The sequence below is a fragment of the Arvicola amphibius genome, chromosome 13 (assembly GCF_903992535.2).
Source record: "Arvicola amphibius chromosome 13, mArvAmp1.2, whole genome shotgun sequence".
NCBI lineage: Eukaryota > Metazoa > Chordata > Mammalia > Rodentia > Cricetidae > Arvicola > Arvicola amphibius.
The window spans coordinates 57,479,221-57,500,006 of NC_052059.1; the positions used below are offsets into that span (position 1 = coordinate 57,479,221).

Here is a 20,786-nt window from a genome sequence, read left to right on the forward strand (position 1 = left end):
TGCTTTTGAGACAAGATTTCTCAATGTAGCCCATACACAAAAAAAAATCTCTCTCCAATGTTGTTCAGTGTGGTGATGTGTTCATGATGCAGAAGAAACCTGAAGTAGTGACTGATGATATAAAGTTAACAGTGTAGAAAACATTAAGTTACACAAAGTTGAATTTAGCTAAAGGATAGCTGCCTCCAATAAGGTAAGTTGTGCACTAGCCAGGCCTGTTGGAAATACCAGGAAAGAAAGCCCTGCAACACAACTGAAGTTTGGGCTGATTGTTGCTAAGGCTTATGCACTAAGATCACCTCCAATTAGGCTCCATTCCCACAACACAAAGAGACAACCCTAACTTCCAATTGGCCATTGGGCCACTCCCATATCAAAGAACATGCTTCTGCAGGAAAGCTCAAGGGGGCAGCACAGGGTCACAACAACATCAAGTTCTAGCCTGCCATTAAGTCCCCCGCGCTCTCTATCAGGAGACGCGTGATTCTGGCAGGTGGGCAAGGTGACTGTGGGTAACAACGGCTGGAAAAGAACAACACTGGTGTGTGACTTAAGAAATAATTCTGACAATATCCTTGCTGTGTAAATCTCCCATCTGCCCAAGTGGCCAGGCTTGCAGTCTCCTGTCTCTGTTTAAACTCCAAGTGGGCCCTGGAGCAGGGATCTGAATGAGAGGTAAGGATAACAGCACAGGCAGAATGAGTGAGCCTGAGGTGTATATGAGCTGGTTAGACTTTCTGTTCAGGGCGGGCTCCCTGCATCACTCAGACTCAGATGTGCCCTATTATTAACGAGTTCTTTCCTTATTGGAAAGGACTAAGTGCGTGGAGTGATTTTTCGCTGGGGAGGCATGTTAATTTTACACAATTTACACATGTGGAAGAAGCTGAAATTTGAACTATGTAATTATTAGGTACCATCATCAAACAGGTAAATTTCTGTCTAAGTAAAAATGCAAAAATATTTTTCTTTAATATTTTACCCCACCCCAATTAGTAGTTAAATTTCTAGTATTATATAGCTGATAAAATATCTGATCAATTTCATCACTTTACTTGGAAATGGAGGTATTTATACCATATTTTATGTTTTCATTTTTCAGTGCATGAAGCAATTTTGAAGATTCTGAGAGAAGTATCAGAGCTACCTCACTGCTGTGTGCGGTAAACTAACCCGCAACTTGGTGAGACTAGCTGGGCCTTAAACGAATCTGCCAAGGAGCTATGCCAAGCAAACTTGCCAAGAATAAGTTGTTTTACTTAATAACATGTGCGCGATTACATAGGGCTACCAGTTACAGCTAGGTGGTATGTCCAGTAGGCACTAGCAGTCACATCACACCTGCAATGATTTCTTCATTATTCAGGTTCTAATACATCTGGAAGCAGAGGCTGGGTGTAGTGGTGCAGGTCTGTAATACTGGCACTTGGGAGGATTGCATGTATGGCCTACATAGAGAGATAGTGTTTCAAAACCAAACCCAAACAGAACAAAAATACCAAGAACAACAAAAAGGAAATAAAAAGGAAAATCCTTGTTACAAATAACAGTATAATATAGTGTAATGTTCAGACTCACCCGGATGGTGCCTCCCACAGCCTCCATGACTCTGCCGCGGTACCACAAAGTGTCGGACCCTCGCACTGCACAGGGCTCTCCCTTTCTCCAGGAATACGGCTCCAAAAGACCAAGGCACTTTAAATTACTTTGAATTTCATCCATCATTTTGATGAGTTCAAACTCTGAAGAATTTATTGAAAATATAATACATTTAGGAAAATGTGTTATTATTTACTTTCACCAACAACCTGTTAACTTCCTAACTTAGGTAATACAAAGAATTAAGATCAGGTTTCCAATAAAATTTTTATAAACATTTAATTCAGTCAGCACTTAATACATTTTTTTAAAGTTTTACTAACAGCACATAAATATTTCACTCTTCTGAAAATACAAATATCAAAGTACTCTTTTCCATTAACAGCTACCAGACACCTAACATGGAAGAACTGAGTTTAAGGTGTCAGTTTGAGGGCACAGCTAAGTACAGCACAAGCCATGTATCAGTCTATGTTTAGGCAGAGAGAATACTGAAGACGGAAGCTAAAATTCTAACTTTCATTTGTGTATGCATGTGTGAAGGTGGCCAGAAGACAACCTCAAATGTCGTTCTGTCATACTGAGGCAGGGTCTCACACTAGTGAGGAACTAGCTATAAAGATTGGGCTGGCTAACCAGTGAACACCAAAGATCCATTTGTCACTGTCTCCTCAGTGCCACCATGCTCAGCTTTCTAAAAAAATATATTTTCTAATAGTGTATGTGTAATGTGTGCATGCACATGTGAGTACTCATGAAGCCTGACACTGATTGCCAGATTCCTTCCTTAATTGCTTCTCACTTTCTGAGATGGGGTTTCTTACTGAACATGAAATGTACTATTTCAGCCAGCTAGACTAGTAAATCCCCAGAAACTGCCTATGACTGGACTATCATCTCCTCAGCCCAGCCCTATGCCCATGACTGGACTATCATCTCCTCAGCCCAGCCCTATGCCCGTGACTGGACTATCATCTCCTCAGCCCAGCCCGGATTTTTCGTTTCACTACAACTGTCTCATTTCCCACAGTATCTCTAGCCCTCCTATGACTACTTCCATTGAAGGGAAGCTCTGAAGTCAGTCATCACCTCAGTCTTGCTTCTTTAGTTTTGCTATCTCAGGTATAAGCCTTAGTTTGTTCTCTGTAAATTGGGTATGACCGCATCTACCCACATTATCGGTACCAAGAGGACTAGATGGGATACCAGTTCATGACAGTTGAACAGTTTTAGTGATTAGACATCTCAAATTAAGCTAGATTAGCTGTTGTTCTATGTCTCAAGTATTCACAGGCTTGCTCTTTCAGGTGCTCAGCAACTAAGAGGAAAATGTCAGTATATTCATAGTTACCAAACCCTCATCATCAGGTGTGCCCCTAATGAGGCTTCTGAGTCTAAGTCTGTGCCACCTAGTTACGTGAGTTAGGATCATTTCAGAAAGCAAACACTGCATTTGCACTCAAACCCCAGGCAGCCTTAAGAACTTGCAGATATTTGCACTGATTTCTTATTTTAACAAATTCAAACTTTTATTTTCTATTTTCATTGAGAGCATCCAGATGCACTGGTTTATGATTTTTTTTTGTTATGTGACTATAAGAAAATAATGCAACCATTTGTACACTGGAACATGTCATTCAGGGAAACTTGAATCCATGTTCCTGAGCCATGGTCACTTATATATTGCTCAGAATAAATGATTTTCTTTTCATTCCAATTGGAGAAAGAGCTGTGTTTTACACTGACTACGGGACATAGATCAAGTAACTATGTGACAAGACAATATATACTGCAGAGGAAAAGAACTATATTACGACTAAGAGTAATACTCTGGTAAAGGTGCCAACACAGAATAAATGAGAATTGTTTAGAAAATCAATACATGTACAGAATATTTTAATTTGAGAATTTTATACTTTTATGCTATATTTGCATCCTTTCCACCTCCCTCTCCTTGATCTGACTCTTCCCACCCCACCTCCTCCAAATCCATGAGCATTTTATACATTTTACAAGTTTGCATATTCATCTTGGGGTGGGGCCTGGTGGAAATTCCCTCCATCCATGTCTATGTGTCAACTGGTGTGGTCTCTGTGGATCTTGTGCAGGTAAGCATACTATTGAGGGTGGGGCCTTGATCTGTGGTAAAGGCAGCACTACCTAGCAGCAGGGAAAGTGAAGCCATACTAAGTAAATGGGCTAGGTCAAAATTATTAAAGCTTTACAAAATGAAGTCAAATATCTTCTTTACAACTCTCTAAACAAAAAAACAAAAAACAAAACAAAACAATTCTGGAATACTTTAAAGACTAAAGTAAAAACAAATTTATAAAGGCCAGGTCTAGTGTCCATATCTGTAATCCTGCCACTTAGGAAGCACTTGGTTACCAAGAGACGCAAATCAAAGGTTAACCTGGGCCACACAGTGAATAAAGTGCTATCTTAAACATTCAAAAGAAAAAAGAAAGAAGCTCCTGCTCACTCAATGACATATAACAAGCAAAAATAAAGAAAACTAAACCTAGAAAGCAGAATTGTAGATGTCTTCTATAAAAATGATATAGTAGAACATGTTTCTGATCTCAGAACAGGAAAGGATTTTTCATGGTGCCAATGGTCCAAACCCAGGGCTTTAAGCAAGTTAAACACTCTAACAGCAAGCTAAATCTCCAGTCCTACCTTGATGGGGGCATAGCAGAAATATGCACCCATCCTCACCCATGAGAATTTACAGTCTGGAAAAGAAGGACCTATTGTACACATGGCTCTGGCTAATGCCCAAAGGGAAGCCGGCCACAGATAGATGTTATTAATTTTTGTACACTTTTGGCTTATTCCACATGTGGTGTTATCCTTCAAATTCTTTCAGGTCTGGGTCCTAGGTTACATTTTGAACAATTTAAACAGAAACAGGAGATTTCAAGTCTGGCCATTTAGGCTGATGGGAGATTTACACTGTAAAGAAATTATTGCCAAAATTATTTCTAAATACACTGTGTTGTCATGTTTCAAATAGCTGTTACCTAGGATCATCTTACCCACCTGGAAAAGTATGCTTTTCTTAAGAAGTTAACTGGGGAGATGGGTAGTGATGGAACACACCTTGAATCCCAGAACTCAGGAGGCAGAGACAGGTGGATCTCTGTGAGTTTGAAGCCAGCCTGGTCTAGAGTGAGTTAGAGGACAGGCTTCAAACCTACAGAGAAACCCTGTCTCAAACAACCAAAAAACCAAACCAAAAAAACCCAAACAAACCCCCAAAACCTCCAAACAAACAAACAAAAGGTAACTGGGACTTTATAGCCTTTATGGCAGGCCAGGACTTAAAGATAGTTGTCACCCTGTGCAGCCCCCTTGTCTGTTGAGAGACATCTCTGATAGAGAAATGGGCCTAGCAGCAGGTTGTATGTCAGGGCTGTCTCCTTAGTTATGGAGTAGAGACTAATGGCTGGTCAATTTTGGTAAATAAGTATTATATCCTAGCATCCTGAATTTTGCCTATCTCTAACAGTTCTGGTCAGCACACTAACTTAAGTTTGGGGTATTTTGGAGGCAGTCTCCCTTAGCAAACCCTACTCTGTGTGACTTAATGTCTCCTACACAAGTTCATTAGTGAACCCTTTGTAACACCAGCTCTATTATCCAAGGCCCCTCTACATGGGTATCTGAGCTTGGCCTACTTGCTTCTGCTCTAAAGCTCCAGCTCCAGCAATGAAATCCCGAGCACTTCTAGCTGCTCAACTCCTCTCTGCCTTTAAGCTTAAGTCCCTATGGTCAGGACCTTGGTTTGTTTTGTGCTCTTGGTGCCAATTACTAAGGAAGGAATGTTTGAAATGCCTGTCAATTTGAGGACTACACAGAATGCTGAATGTAACAGCAAAGCTCAGATTCAGTGTGGCAGAACACCTACTTTGCTTTCCAGTGTAGCCTGATTTGGCATGCACCTTTAGAGTGTGGCTTAGTTTTTATCTCCAAGTGGAAACCATTTGGCTCTTTCTTGGTCAGTTTACAGTACAAACTGATAGGAGATAAAGTATCTACACTGTCACAGGCTTGAATAGTCATTGGTATAGCCTTGCTATGCTGTGGAACCAAGACAAAGACTCTTGAGAAACTTGTCTTCCTTATATTTGAATTTGAATTAAAAATCTGAAGTTGGGTGGTGGTGGTGCTCACCTTTAATTCCCCTTCCCCCACCACTCAAGACAGGTGGATCTCTGTGAGTTCAAGGCCAGATTAGTCTATGCAGTGTTTCAGGGCAACCAGGGGTTCACAGAGAAACAAACAAAACAAAAAACCAAACCAAACAAATGAAAAAAAAGTGAGAGATCTCTATTGTAATTTGTCTTAACATGGGGAATATTAAGCCTATGATATTTTGGTGGCTCTAAGAGAAAATTTTAGCTGACTAATCTGAGTTTGCTAGAAGACACATGCCTTTGATTCAGCACTTGGGACATAGAAATAGGTAGATCTCTATGAATTCGGGGCACCATTGGCTACAGCAGCAAGTTCCAGAGCAGCAAGGTTACATAGTAAGACCCTGTCTCAAACAACACACACACACACACACACACACACACACACACACACACACACACACAGTTTAAGAGTGCTTCTGACTTAATGTGTGTTATTTTGTGTTTAATGTGGATCTCTGATAGTTAACCTAATAAAGGCTGAAAATATAATGGTTGTAGCATTAGAGATTTATTTACATTGGGGACCCCTTGAACTCTATAGAGAAAAATGCTCCCTCTGGCTCTCTGGGTACCTCAAGGCAACATGGGTCTTAACTGAAGTCTTGAGGTATCTGGCCACAGTACAACAATCTCACAGGAAATACATGTCAAAAAGAATGGGATTAGAAACTTAATCTGCCTCTAAGATTCCTAAAAGTAACTATTTAATGTATGTTTAGCTTTTCTTTTCTTTTTTTTTTTTTTTAAATAATCACTGCATACTAAAATTATTCTTGGCATGCCTAATTTAAAATGTGTGAACAGGGGCTGGAGAGATGGCTCAGCGGTTAAGAGCATTGCCTGCTCTTCCGAAGGTCCTGAGTTCAATTCCCAGCAACCATATGGTGGCTCACAACCATCTGTAATGAGATCTAGCGCCCTCTTCTGGCCTGCAGGCATACATGTAGACAGAGTATTGTATACATAATAAATAAATATTTAAAAAAAAATAAAATGTGTGAACATTTTAAAGATAACTTTTGGACTTAGAGGAACTGTTGCCTATATTTTCTTTTTCCTTCTTAAACAAATATGGTAATTCAAAGTTTTTATTTAGTCACGTGTAAATGAAATGTAGATATTCAAATGTTAACTATGGGATCCAGTTTTTTGAAATGTTAATTTTGGAACCTAAGATTGCGGGGGGGGGGGGAAGTACACAAAACAAAACCTCTAGTATGGTTTACAAAAGATCTAACAAAACTGATTTACAGAAAAAGTTTTCAAAAAATGGCTTAGTGTTTAAGAGTGCTTACCACCCTTCCAAAGGTCTAGAGCCCAGATTAAAACCTACTCATGTCAGCTCCAAAGGATCTGACTCATCCTCTGGCCTTCCCAGGCCCCACCCCTCAAATATGCAGCCACTTCACTCCTACTTACCTAAAAACAAACAAACAAACAAACAGGTCTACGGGTCTGGGGAAATGGCTTAGTGATTAAGATCATGTGGTGATCCTGTACACACGACCTGAGCTTGGCTGGGTGGCTGGCGCACACCTGCAGCTCCAGCTCCAGCCGACCTAACGCCCTTTGGACTCTGTGGCCATCTAAACACACACGCACACCTCCCTTAACACACAAATACTTAAAAGTAACTGAATGAGAGATTTAGAATAAAATCAGGTGATCTTCATTTCTTTTATTCTGACATATATTTTACATTTAATAACTTGTTCAAACACCTGACTAATCTTTACTGCCTTACAGTAAACATTAAGTTATGTATGTATGTATGTGTATATATATATATATATATATGTTATGTATGTATGTTATGTAAGTATTTTATTATGTATCCAGTGTTCTACCTGCATATATGCCTGTATGCCAGAAGAGGGCACCAGATCTCATTAGAGATGATTGTGAGCCACCACGTGGTTGCAGGGAATTGAACTCAGAATCTCTGGAAGAACAGCCAGTGCTCTTAACTGCTGAGCCATCTCTCTAGTCCCACAGTTAGGTATTCTTATTTCTTAAAAGCCTACTAAAATGGGGGCTGGAGAGTTGGTCTGGTGGTTAAGAGTGCTTGCTGCTCTTTCAAAGGACTCAGTACACACTCATGACTCACAACTGCTGGTAACTCCAATTCCAGGGTCCAAGATTCTCTTTCTTCCTCTGGTACAAGCACACATATAACAGATACATACACATAAATGAAAATAAGACAATTTTTAAAAAGAAAAAAAAAACTAATTTTTTTTCTTAAAATGGAGACTTTAAAGAAACATGGCTTAGTGGGTAAAGGTACTTGCTATGCAAACCTGACGATCTGAGTTCGATTCCCAGATTCGACAGTAAAAAAAAAAAAATCCACCTACAAAAACTGTCCTCTGACCTTCATATACATGCTGTGGCACACATATGCCCTCACCCAGACTTGAATCTTTTTTTAAACTATTATAAAGTATTATATTTGAATCTATTAGGTAAGTTTCATAAAACATTAAAATGCTTTGACTACAATACTTTCTGATCTTCAAACAAAAACGTTGGAGAATAGACATTTAAAACAGTATAGTTTATTGAAAGTATAGTTTTTTTCTTAATATAAGACAACATTGATTGAATTTTATGATAGAAGTTTTGTTAGGTTACAAAATTTTGTATTGGCTACACAAATTTTGATAATGATGTTCTTCTAAGAAAGATTCTAAAAAGAAAATTTAAGCGGCTGGAGAGATAGCTCAGGAGTACTCGCTGAGCAATCATGATGGTCAGAGTTCAAATCCTAGTACCCCTATAACAGGCCAAAAGGTCTCACAAACATCTGTAACTTTAGCTTCAGGGGATCTGATATATGCCTGTACGTTCATGCAGACAGACAGACAGACAGACAGACAGACAGACAGACAGACAGACACACACACACACACACACACACACACACATCCACTTTAACAGGCTGTAGGAAGGAAGCTTTCCCTTAATATTCTCTTTGAAGGTCATTTTTAAATTCAGCTTCCTGTGGTACCTCTGCTGTTAGGTCACAAAGCAAGTCCCAGAATGGCAGTGCTGCTGACAATGTCCTAAGATGAGAGCCTGGTCCCAATCCAGGCACATTCTTACCCAGTAAACAGAGAGGATTCTCATCAGGTAAACAGAAACAAACTCAGCATTCCACAGAAACCTTGTAGTGCTGGTTTCTCTGCCCTGATGGTCAACTAATGGGGGAGGGAAAGGTGCATCTAGTCCTGGAGCAGCCTGCCCCAGCAAAAGACCTCCGCCCGCCTGTCAATCATAGAAACTCCTAATCATAGAAACTCCTAATGCCCTTAACTACTGAGCCTCTTCTCTAGCTTGTTCTTTTGTTCTTTTTAAAGATTTATTTTTAATTATATGCACATAAGCATGTCTATGTGGATATCTAGGAAGGTCAGAAGACAGTGTTGGTTGGATACTCTAGAGCTGGATTAACAGGCAATTTTGAAACACCCAACTTGGGTGATGGGGTCTGAACTTGGGGCTTCTGCAAGAGCAGTATGTATGCATCTTAACTGAGCCATCATGTCTCCAGCCTCATACTTCTCCAGCTATGGAGAAATTACATTAGTAGACAAGCACTGGGACACAGACAGTCCTCTGGCTGGAGAGAACTGGGAACATATGTTGAAATAATTTATTATTTAAAGTAATTTAAGAAAAGAAACCCTCAAATAGCTTAGCTAGAAATTTTTAAAAGAACTCCGCATGCACTGGATGAAATAACCTAATTCCCCTCATAAGCCCTTGAAAATGAGGTTCAGAGAGGGTCAGTATTCCCAAAGACTTTCAGTTTTTTTTTCTATCATGCTAGGTCCAGAGTTACTAAAGAAACCTTTATAATATAAAGGACCTTACCTGATAATTTAGGCACTACAAATATAGTTCCATCATCACCAATGCAGCTCACTACTGCCTCAAATGCATTTGTGTTAGGAATAGCTGGTGGTTTATAGCATCCGGTGGTTCTGGTTTCTGATTTTTTCTCCTTTGAATCAGGTACTTTGTGTTCACTGTTTTTATCAGCAATTTTCTTGTTAGTGTCAAAGTTAGTTTTAAAGCACTTAGTAACTATTGACTCTCCTTGTTCCGGGGGGATTTCCAAAGATGTCTCAGATGAATGGCTCTTATTTGATTTACTAGTTCTGTAACATCAAACAACAACATATCTAAATGGAAGCAAAGATAAAATTCTAAAGAAAAAAATGAAAAAAAAAACATTCAAATATGTGTTAACATTTAACTAAAACCTTTCCTCTAGTCCAGGATGAACTAGTCTTTCATGAGGTGGACTAGACAGTCACAGGAGGAAAAGAAAAGAGGAAAGCGGCGTGGGAGCTCTAGATGGTATCATTCACCTGGTAGATCACTCTCTGCCAGCTCTGCTATCTACTTCTCTAGAAGAAACTGGAAACTATAAGCAATTTGCTTCTTTGACACTGTGCTGGACAGCTGTATGCCAACTTGACACAAGCTAAAGTCATCTGAGAGGAGGGAACCTCAACTAAGAAAGTGCCTCCCATAAGAGAGGGCTGAAAGCAAGCCTGTAGGGCATTTTCTTAATTAGTGATTGATGGGGGAGGGTCTAGCCCATTGTGGGTGGTGCTATCCCCAGGCAGGAGGTCTTGGATTTTATAAAAAATGCTGAGTAAGCCATGGAGAGCAGGCCAGTAAGCAGGACTCCTCCATAGCCTCTGCATCAGGATCCTGCCCTGTTTGAGCTCCTGTCCTGACTTCCTCTGGTGTTCAGTGTCAGCTGAACAAACCCTTCCTCCTGCTTTTTGGTCATGATGTTTCATGTGTTCATCACAGCAACAGAAGCCCTAAGACAGACACCCATTCTGGGGAAGTTTTAAAAGTTAAGATGTGCTCTGGAAAGCTCAGTATGTGCTAGTGTCTCTTCTCTCTCCCCTCTCATGACATCCAGGGATGCTTATCTCTTCTATCTTCTACCCTTTTATCCAAAGCTAACTTTGATGGAAAGCTCTGTCTTTCAGGCTATCTGCACCTCAATCACCGCTTTGGTGAACGTTACCCTCTCTTATGACTGCTGAGCTCTCCTTAAACCCCTAACACTGGGTTAAGATTCTCTTGTCCAAACTACTTGAACCTCTCTGTTCATCTTTTGACCTCTTCCCTGCCACCCTGATAGATAAACAGGAAATTCTAAAAAGTTACTTTTAAGTTCTCAAAAAAGATCTATGTCTACATATATCTATATCCATTTGTATCTATGTGTACCTGTATCTCTACCTACCTGTTCCTGTATCTATTTTATTTGCATCTATATATCTGCTGGTATCTCCTTTGCAGGAAGAATCCAAGCTGTGAACTAAATATTCAGGGCTTCAGCTGGCTTTTTTAAAACCCACTGCTGCTGCTCAAGAGGATATGACTTCTATATTTTCTCTAGCCTATCAAGTTGCCTCGAGTCAAACCTTTTCCTTCCTCCCCAGAAGCTACACAAAGCTCCAACCCTGCCCTCTTTTCTCATCCCCCGCCTGTACTGCAACTCTCAGTCAAGCAGCAGGTACAACTCCTAGATTCCTCTCAGAAAAACTCCCCTAGACACTTCTTAATCCTTTATAAAGAAGGGTTCCTTCAGTGTTGTCATGTGCTGGCAAGATGACATGTTTTCCCAAGGGTTTTACATAATTCACTTTATGTAATTTGTGTCCTATTATTTTATGTTGAAAAAAGTGATTAATTCAGATAATAAGGCCTGTAAGTTACTTAACTCATATGATACTTACGTCTGATTTTAAGATATGTAAATCTATACAGATACAAATGCATGTGTATATATACATATATGCAGGTTTCACACTAAATTAAACATCCCTCTCTTACAAATGTACTTGAAATATTTCTTTTTGTAAAATATATTTGTTGGTGCCAAAAGTCAACCTCATGAATTTTCATTTAAATATAATGATTTTATTCACAAAAGTTGTTTTGAAAATTCAAAAAATAAGGAATCCCAGGATTAACATATAAAATGCCTCTGCCTTTTTTGGTAACTACATAATTTATTGTTCAAAGTTGTTCAACAACTTCCATCCAGCTCCCGCTACAAATGCAATTTGTAAATAACTCTTTTTTAGCAGATTAGTAAATTAATTTGTTAATGTTACTATGATTTATGATATTGTTTTAAAAATACTGATTTTGTGTATGGGTGTTTTGACTACATGTATGTCTGTGCCTTCAGAGACAGAAGAGGGCTTCTGATCTTTTAGAATTGGAGTTACAGATGGTTGTGAGTCACCGTGTGGGTGCTGGGAACTGAACCCACGTCATTTTCAAGAGCAGCCTGTACTCTTAACTACTAAACCATCACTCCAGCCCAAGGAGGTCTCCATGTTCTCACTCTCTATGTCCTTTCTCTCTTCCTCCCCTCTTCAAGTCCTCCTGCCATGCTGTTCATGATAGCTTTCAGCCTAACCAAAGCTGCTTAGCAGACAGCAAAGATAAGTCTGTCCAAACCAGCTGGAACCTGTATGGCTGTTGGAGAAAACTGATAACTACTCTTTGCTCCAATCCATTAGCTTCCAAAATTGTGGGTTTCCACCATCATGGATCAGATGCTACGGCACATGTGGAAAACCATGCATAAGGACAAAAAGGGGAATATGTGGGCTGGAGAGATGGCTCAGTGGTTAAGAACACTGGTTGTTCTTCCAGAGGTCCTGAGTTCAATTCCCAGCAACCACATGGTAGCTCACAATCATTCTTAATGAGATCAGGTGCCCTCTTCTGGCCTGTAGGCATACATGCAGACAGAACACTGTATATATAATAAATAAATCTTTAAAAAAAGGGGGGGGGGAAATGTCCTATTCTGGGGGTCTCCTCTTATTCAGATTCTCTGTCTTTCCCCAGCTTATCATACAAGTAATCCTCCGTGTTAACATGCTCATAAAACTAGCTCCCCAAGACCCCAGTGACAAAGCCCTCTCGAGAAGCCCACATGTATCCTTGAAAGCCAGTACGTAATAAGCTGGTTTTTGGTATGCAAGAGTTTTACTCATGTGAATAAAGAAATAAGCTATTTATTTCTAGGATAGCTCATTAGGAATTAGATTATAAATCATCTTTAAGAGCAAAGGTTTGAAAACACCCACAGATTACATAGGCAGTTATGAAGCATCATCAGAAATTGACATCAGAAAATTATTCAAAAGTCTGTACCTTCTTTCTTTTAAAGCCAAACCTTTTTTAATCAAATATTTAGAAACATCAACACGTTCTCCTTTTTCATCTCGGCAGAAAATTTTCACAGGTAATGGCCATGTTGTGCTGTTTTCCTGAAAAGATTTATCAGACAAAAAGTGAAATCTCACAGGCAGTATTTTTCAAAAGAATTTCTTCTACATTTTCTATGAAAGAATCAATCCCAGCTAACATTATTTTGACATCTAAATATATAAGGGAAACAGCATGGAAGAGAGTCAGCACTGATAGAAACATTTTAATTTTTTATGTTGTATCTCTTTTCAGGTATGTGTTTTGGGAATAAATTCGGAAGACCTCACTACTATGGTCAAAACAAACAAACAAACAAACCTCTCACCACCAAAAACCCCAATCAAGTGAACTGGAAAAAAATTTCCCCCTCCCTAATTGAGTTAGCATGCTTCTCTATTCCCTTCAGTTCTGGAAATATCCAATGTGTGCTTTACTTTCCTACAAAACATGCTCTACTTCATATGAAAAGACATAAAAGTAGCTGGGTGGTTGTGGCACACACCTTTAATCCTGCCTCCTTTGGGAGGCAGAGGCAGGTGGATCTCTGTGAGTTCCAGGCCAGCCTGGTCTATAAGAGCTAGTTCCAGGACAGGCTCCAAAGCTACAGAGAAACCCAGTCTTGAAAAAAAAAAAAGGTATAAAAGTGAAGAAAGTATACATAAAAAAGGTAACATGGAAAATGAGTTACATAAGAAAATTCAATGAGGCAGAACAGAACAGAGGAAACTAGAATACTTTCTTATGAAGACATGCTTCCCAAAGCCACACCCACAAACATGTACACTGTATCAGTTCTTTTTGACTTATGAGCTTAATTTTCTTAAAAATACAGCTTTTTAATTTTATTTCATAAGCATGGGAGTTTTGTCTGTGTGAGGGTAGATCCCCTGGAACTATAGTTACAAACAGTTGTTAGCTATCATGAGGGTGCTGGGGATTGAACCCAGGTCAAAGTCTGAAAGACTAGCCTTAACCACTGGGCTATCTCTCCAGTCTGAGCCTGAGCTTAATTGTCTAAAGACTTTAGAAAGATGTTTTATTTAAAGATTAGCTAGTTTGTTTATTCACTTATTTGTTTGTTTGTTTGTTTGGTTTTTCAAGACAGGGTGTTACCTGCCTCTGCCCTCCAAGTGCTGGAATGAAAGGCCTGGCAAGGTTTATTATTAGTATTCTGCCTGCGGCCAGAAGAGGGCAGCAGATCTCATTATAGATGGCTGTGAGCCACCCTGTGGTTACTGGGAATTGAACTCAAGACTTCTAGAAAAGAAGCCAGACTTCTGAGTCATCTAGTCCAATAGTTACTTTATATGTTATTTTCTTTTTTTTTTTTTTTTTTTTTTTTTTGGTTTTTCGAGACAGGGTTTCCCTGTAGTTTCTAGAACCTGCCCTGGAACTAGCTCTTGTAGACCAGGCTGGCCTCGAACTCACAGAGATCCGCCTGCCTCTGCCTCCCGAGCGCTGGGATTAAAGGCGTGCGCCACCACCGCCCGGCTATATGTTATTTTCTAACATACACAATTTCTTCTTTAAAAATTTATTTGTTTATTTGTTTATTTATTTATTTATTATGTATACAATATTCTGTCTGTGTGTATGCCTGAAGGCCAGAAGAGGGCACCAGACCTCATTACAGATGGTTGTGAGCCACCATGTGGTTGCTGGAAATTGAACTCAGGACCTTTGGAAGGGCAGGCAATGCTCTTAACTGCTGAGCCATCTCTCCAGCCCTAACATACACAATTTCAACTCAAGCACATGACTTTAGAAATACTTCGATTCAGTCACAATGAACACTTGTGGGACCATCTACTTAACTTGTTTACTTATTTTAGCTTTTCTGCTGGGCAAGCTGGCAGAGCAGGTAAAGCTGCTTACTGATACATCTAATGACCTAAGTTCACTATCTCAGGACTCACAAGGTAAAAGGTGAACCAACTACTATAAATTGTACTCTGACCTCTACATAGGAGCCATGACTTGTGCTCTGATATGTCTGTGTATACCTTTTTGGGTTTTGTTTTGTTTTTTTTTCAAGACAGGGTTTCTCTGTAGCTTTGGCTGTCCTGGAACTAGCTCTGTAGACCAGGCTGGCCTCGAATTCAGAGAGATCTGCCTGCCTTTGCCTTCAGAGTGTTGGGATTAAATGTGTGCGCCACCACTGCCCAGAGTGTGTATCTTAATAAATACACCCCCCGCACGCATCTATATAATTAAGTAATTAATTTCTAAGACAGTCTTACTATGTAGCACCTGGCTGGCCTAGAACTTGCTGTGGAGACCAGGCTGTCCTCTAGCTCACAGAGATCTCTCTGCCTGCAGAGTGCTGGAATTAAAGTAGTACATCAACATGCCCTGCTAAGGATTTAACTTTTGCTACTCCTCCTATCTCCTGAGTTCTGGGATTATTACTATATGCCACCATGCCACAAAGTTATTGTGCACAAGTATACTACTTTAACATAAGCTCAACATAGTTTGGAAAAAACTTCCAAATATTTTGCTGTTATTTTCATAACAAGAAAATAAACTTAGAATAGATGACAACTTCAATGAAACAATAAGCAAATATCTGTTATAATTGTTTATCTTTTGTCAAGGAAGTCAGGACAAGAACTAAAACTGGGAAGGAACCTGGGGGCAGGAGCTGATGCAGAGGCTATGGAAGAGCACTGCTTGCTGTCTTGCTCCTCATGGTTTGCTCAGTCTGCTTTCTTATAGAACCCAGGACCACCAGCCCAGGGGAGGCACCACCCACTAGGGTTGGGCCATCCTCATCAATCACTAATTAAGAAAATGCTCCTTTCCACTGAAGTTCCCTCCTTTCAGATGACTTTAGCTTGGTCAAGTTGACATAAAACTAGCCAGGACATTGTACCTACCTGCAAGATTATGGTTGCTATAGCTCCAGTAAGGTACAGTGAGAGACAGTCACAGGCTGTTGCTGTCCACTTGTCACTTCCACCAGCTGGTCTGAAGCAAAAGGAATATCTGTATTACAGCGTGTATCACAGAGTATTGATATACTTAGAAATAATATAAAAACATGCATGGTCTGAACCCTCATATGATGAGAAACAAATGTGAACATGAATTTATGCTTTTTACATAATTTTCTTTCCCACTTTCATTGCCTTTATCCCGTTTCTATGTGAGCTAATGAATATATGTATCTCTGTATTACATATATTATACATTGTGTGTGTGTGTCTGTTCTACAGCTACCCTGAAGTTTGTCTGGATAGAAAACCTATACCTTCCCACTTCTTTAAGTATTTAGATATGCTACTTAATTATTTTTATTATAAAGCACTAGCAATGACATTAGGCTTTTCTTTCCTTTGTAAACCAACTATCTCCGAGAGTTCACTATTCTGAGTTGATTTTCTTTGATAAGCCATGTACTTTCTCGATATATAGTTCTGAAGTCTTTCATGAATTAATTTTTTTTCTTGTACTGTTACCAGCTTTTTTCCTTGAGATGTTTACAAAACTTATGCTGACTCTTCTTGGGTGATAAGAGATCTTTTTTCTTTTGAACCCTGTGGATTTTTTTCAAAATTAAAATTATTTTTAGTTCTTTTTAAAGCTATACTCTCTATATGTGTATGTACATTCACAAATGCCCTAATACAAATGTGGAGGTCAGAGGACAACTTGGGGCTTTGGTTCTCCTCCGCATGTGGGTCCTGGAGACTGGCCTCATTTGGCATACTGGCCAAGTGCCTCCACCCACCGAGCCATCTCCACAGTCAGAGGTGCTTTTGTACTTTTCCTAGTTTAGCTCCACTTTTCTGTTATTTACTTCTAATTTTTCTTGGGTTGCGAATTGCCATCTCTTTTCAAACTGCTTTTTTGTCAATCATCTTGTTCTGAACTAACTCTGCCTTCTCTCCTTTCTTTTGAACACAGGTCTTACTATGTAGCTTGGGCTGGGTTTTGAACTTATGATTCTCTTGGCTTAGGCTCCTGAACGCTAGACTTGCAGGTATGGACATCACATTCAGTTGATTTTTCAGTTTTCTGATTCTATTTTCTGTTGGTCTTTTATACCACCTACTACTATGACTAATTTACCCTTCTATCTCCTGTATAACTGGAAGCTTATGAAGCATATTTTATGTCCATCCGCCTTTAGTTTTCCTCAAAGCGTTTTTTATTTTCAACAGTTTAAATTCTATTTAGCTTCCTTCTATTTCTTTAATGTTATTACATTTATAGGCTCAAACATTTATTATTCTCTCTTTCTATTATTCTTTAATGAATCTGGGCATGGTGGTGCACACCTTTAATTCCAGCACTCAGGAGGCAGAGGCAGGTGAATTTCTGGTCTAGAGAGCAAGTTCCAGGACTACACAGAGCAGTGGTTTTCAACCTTCCTAATGCTGTGACCCTTTAATACAGTTAGTTCATCATGTTTTTGTCATAATTGTAACTTTGCTACTGTTATGAATCATACTATAAATATCTGATTTACAGGATATCTAATATATGACACCTGTGGGGGGGTTACAATCCACAGGTTAAGAACCACTGACACAGAAGAAATTTATCTCAGTATCCCTCTCAAAAAACCCTTAATGAGATTGTATGAAAGTTTCAGAATGTATTAAAACTGACAAGAACCATGATAAAATATTTAAAATGATAATATATAATAAAGAGAAACTTAATTTACTTAGTTAAAAACTACCTTATATCAACAAGTGAGCATTCTAGAGACAATCTTCCCATGGTCTTTAGACTGTCTTGAAGTTCTCTTAGACAGTGAATACTCACTACTAGTTCAACACCCACATCATACAGCAAGACCTGTGAGAAGAGTAAACTTAAATTTAGGGAAAGGCAACATTTCAAGAAATTTTTTTCGAGTTGTAAAGCATAAAAGGAACTGAAGTAAGTAATCATTGAACAAGTGAAAATGCATTTTCACGATGACACTTACCTCCACCAATGTGTCCGTGACCATTCTGATAATCTGGCCTCTTCTCCACTGACTTTTAGCTGGGACCTTAACAGCACAGTGCATGTCACGTTCCCACCTAACAGGTTTCCATTCTGAGTTCTCATAGGCAGCTGTCATCTTCTCTTCCAAACTGTAGGATACAAAATGTTTTAATTTCAAAAAATTTCTTATTGATCTGTCTGACAAGATATTTTCTTCCAAAACCCTTTAGTCATTCCCCTCTGGTCAATCTGGATACAACTTTGACTGTATGTTCAAAAGCATCTCTGCCTTTGAACTCGTTCTTCCCTCTGCTTGAGATTAAGGTTCCTCATACACAACCCTGGGCTGCTCTCCGGTCTCTTTCCAGACACACTGATAGCAGTTTAGAATGTGAGCTTCTCCACAGGCATATACCATTTTGTACATCTCGAAGTTTTTATTTTTTTTTTTGAGAGAGGGTCACACTATGTATCTATGGTTGACATGGAACTCACTGTGTTTTCCAGGCTGACTTTGAACTCACAGAGGCCTGCTGCCTCTACTTCCTTAGTGCCTAGCTTAGGACACATTTGAAAAGACCCTCAAACATCTTAAAACCATTCTCCTTCTCAAAGGAGAACTTCTGTTTATTACTCTTTTATCATCCACACACTAAGTTTTATTTGTTCATCATCCCTCTTGACTATAGTTTAAGTCCTATGCCAACAAAGAATCCTCAACACTAAAACAGGCTGTCATGGAGTAAGGTACTTAGTAAGTACTCATGGCATAAATTCTACTATGCCAATAGCCAAAAACGAGATGTTATGATTTTTTTAAAAAAAGAACTTAGAGTCAATTTAGTTGAAATAATTTCATGACTTTCAAAAATTAAACACTATGGCATCTAGATATTTGAATCAAAGTATAAGAAGAATGAAACCACAGACACTCACTTTCATTGTCTATTATACTTATTAATAATTGTACATTATACCTATTAATATTTGTATATTATACCTATTAAGTGAGTTTTCTGTTAATAACCACTGAACATAAATCTTCTCAGGAGATATTACATTACATATATTCACAGGCAGTTCCTTGTTATATAAGGCCTGGAAATTCTCATTAGGTAGAGATTTTACAGACAGAGGACTTAAGCTGTTTATTTCACTTGAAATGATTTCTTCAGGAGAAGGATCCCATACTTCAAGATGCTTTTTAGAATTATCTTTGAGGGTGTATCTAAAAAAAATAACAGAAGTTGGAAAAATGAATAGTCGGTAAGATATTAATATTTGCTTATTTTAAGAGAACATGTCTTATCTATAATTTTGTTTCCAAACTTTGATATCAATAACAATTACTAAAGTTGACTTTTTAAAAAAAAAAAAAAAAAGAGTGTTTCACCAACACCAAAGCAAAGCAAGGACACACAAAAACAAATCTAAACCCAAACTTTTTTTTTTTTTTTAGTTTTTTCATGACAGGGAATCTCTGTAGCTTTGGAACCTGTCCTGGAACTAGCTCTTGTAGACCAGGCTAGCCTCAAACTCACAGAGATCTACCTGCCTCTGCCTCCCGAATGCTGGAATTAAAGTGTGTGCCACCACAGCCCAGCTCTAAACCCAAATTTTTTAACTTTAACAATAGATTAATTTACCAACTTTACTCACAACTTCAGCTCACAAAGAAAACAACTCTGAGTTTCACAACCTTTGGCTAGAGAGCATTGGTCAGTAAAAGGTATCAGTTTGTAAACAGAAATGTAATTACCATTAGAATGCATTCTGTGAAACAACTCAAGTATTTTACATTTAACAGAATATATTTGCCTTTAATCTCAGCACTTGGGAGGCAGATCTCTGTGACTTCAAGGCCAACCTGGTCTACAGAGTGAGTTCAGGACAGCCAGGGCTGTTATACTGAAAAACACTGTCTTGGAAAAACAAACAAACAACATCAATAAAACCCCCAAAGATTTTTAACCACAGACAACTAGAAAAAGAAAAAAAAAACTTCTTTCCCATTAAGCTGAGATCTGGTTTAAAGATCACTAACACGTTTTTTCTTGTTGCTGTGCTGTTTTTTTGTTTGTTTTGTTCTTGCCTAATGGATAATTTTCAGTTCCCACCTGAATACAGCTTCTCTTTCAAGTATTATCTACTTCTAGTTTACCTGCCTCAGGCTCACATTCTTGTCCCTTTCCTATACATGATAACCCACAGGGTTTCATCTTCACTGAGGGACTAATGAGATAACTTCATTTTTCCTTGTTTATCATTTGTATGTTGCTGACATATTTAAATCACCCACCACATCTCTTCTGAGTACCAGATTTATGAATTTATTTCCATCATGTACTTGCTGATACCATACTGTTTTGATTATTTTAGCTTTGTAGTAAGATTTGGAATTAGGATGTACATGTCCTTTAGGTTCTTCAGGAATGCCCTGGCTACTTAATATTTTCAATTTCCATATGAATTTTAGCATAGATTTTCCTATTTCTGCAAAACTGTTGTTAGAATTTGGATAGAGATCATTAATCTCTTGCTCATTTAGGGTGGTACTGATGGCATCAAGTGCTCTAATCCATATGCATGGGATAAATTTCCACTTACATTTTCTTTAATATCTTTCAGAAAACTTCTGATTTCTCTGTATATGCTTTCCTCCCACTTTGGTTAATTATTTTATGCCTTGGATGTTTTGTCTGCCAGTATATCTGTGCACCATGTGAATGCAGTGCCTACAGAAGTTAAAAAAGAGTGATGGATCTCTTGGAACTG

At 38.8% G+C, this 20,786-nt stretch overlaps 1 protein-coding gene across 2 annotated transcripts in view; it reads right to left on the reverse strand.

Annotated features, from left to right (window-relative positions):
* Window positions 1-20,786, reverse strand: part of Rnf17 (ring finger protein 17) — a 129,921-nt gene that overhangs the window by 15,843 nt on the left and 93,292 nt on the right. The window contains exons 20-27 of one of the 2 annotated variants that reach the window (XM_038310478.1): window positions 19,012-19,239; window positions 18,010-18,160; window positions 17,758-17,876; window positions 15,943-16,037; window positions 14,045-14,052; window positions 13,011-13,126; window positions 9,678-9,964; window positions 1,579-1,742 (exon numbers count right to left, since the gene is read on the reverse strand). In XM_038310478.1, coding sequence (XP_038166406.1) covers window positions 1,579-1,742; window positions 9,678-9,964; window positions 13,011-13,126; window positions 14,045-14,052; window positions 15,943-16,037; window positions 17,758-17,876; window positions 18,010-18,160; window positions 19,012-19,239 — 1,168 coding nt within the window. The remainder of the gene's footprint in view (window positions 1-1,578; window positions 1,743-9,677; window positions 9,965-13,010; window positions 13,127-14,044; window positions 14,053-15,942; window positions 16,038-17,757; window positions 17,877-18,009; window positions 18,161-19,011; window positions 19,240-20,786) is intronic. The other variant, XM_038310477.1, reaches the window with a different exon arrangement.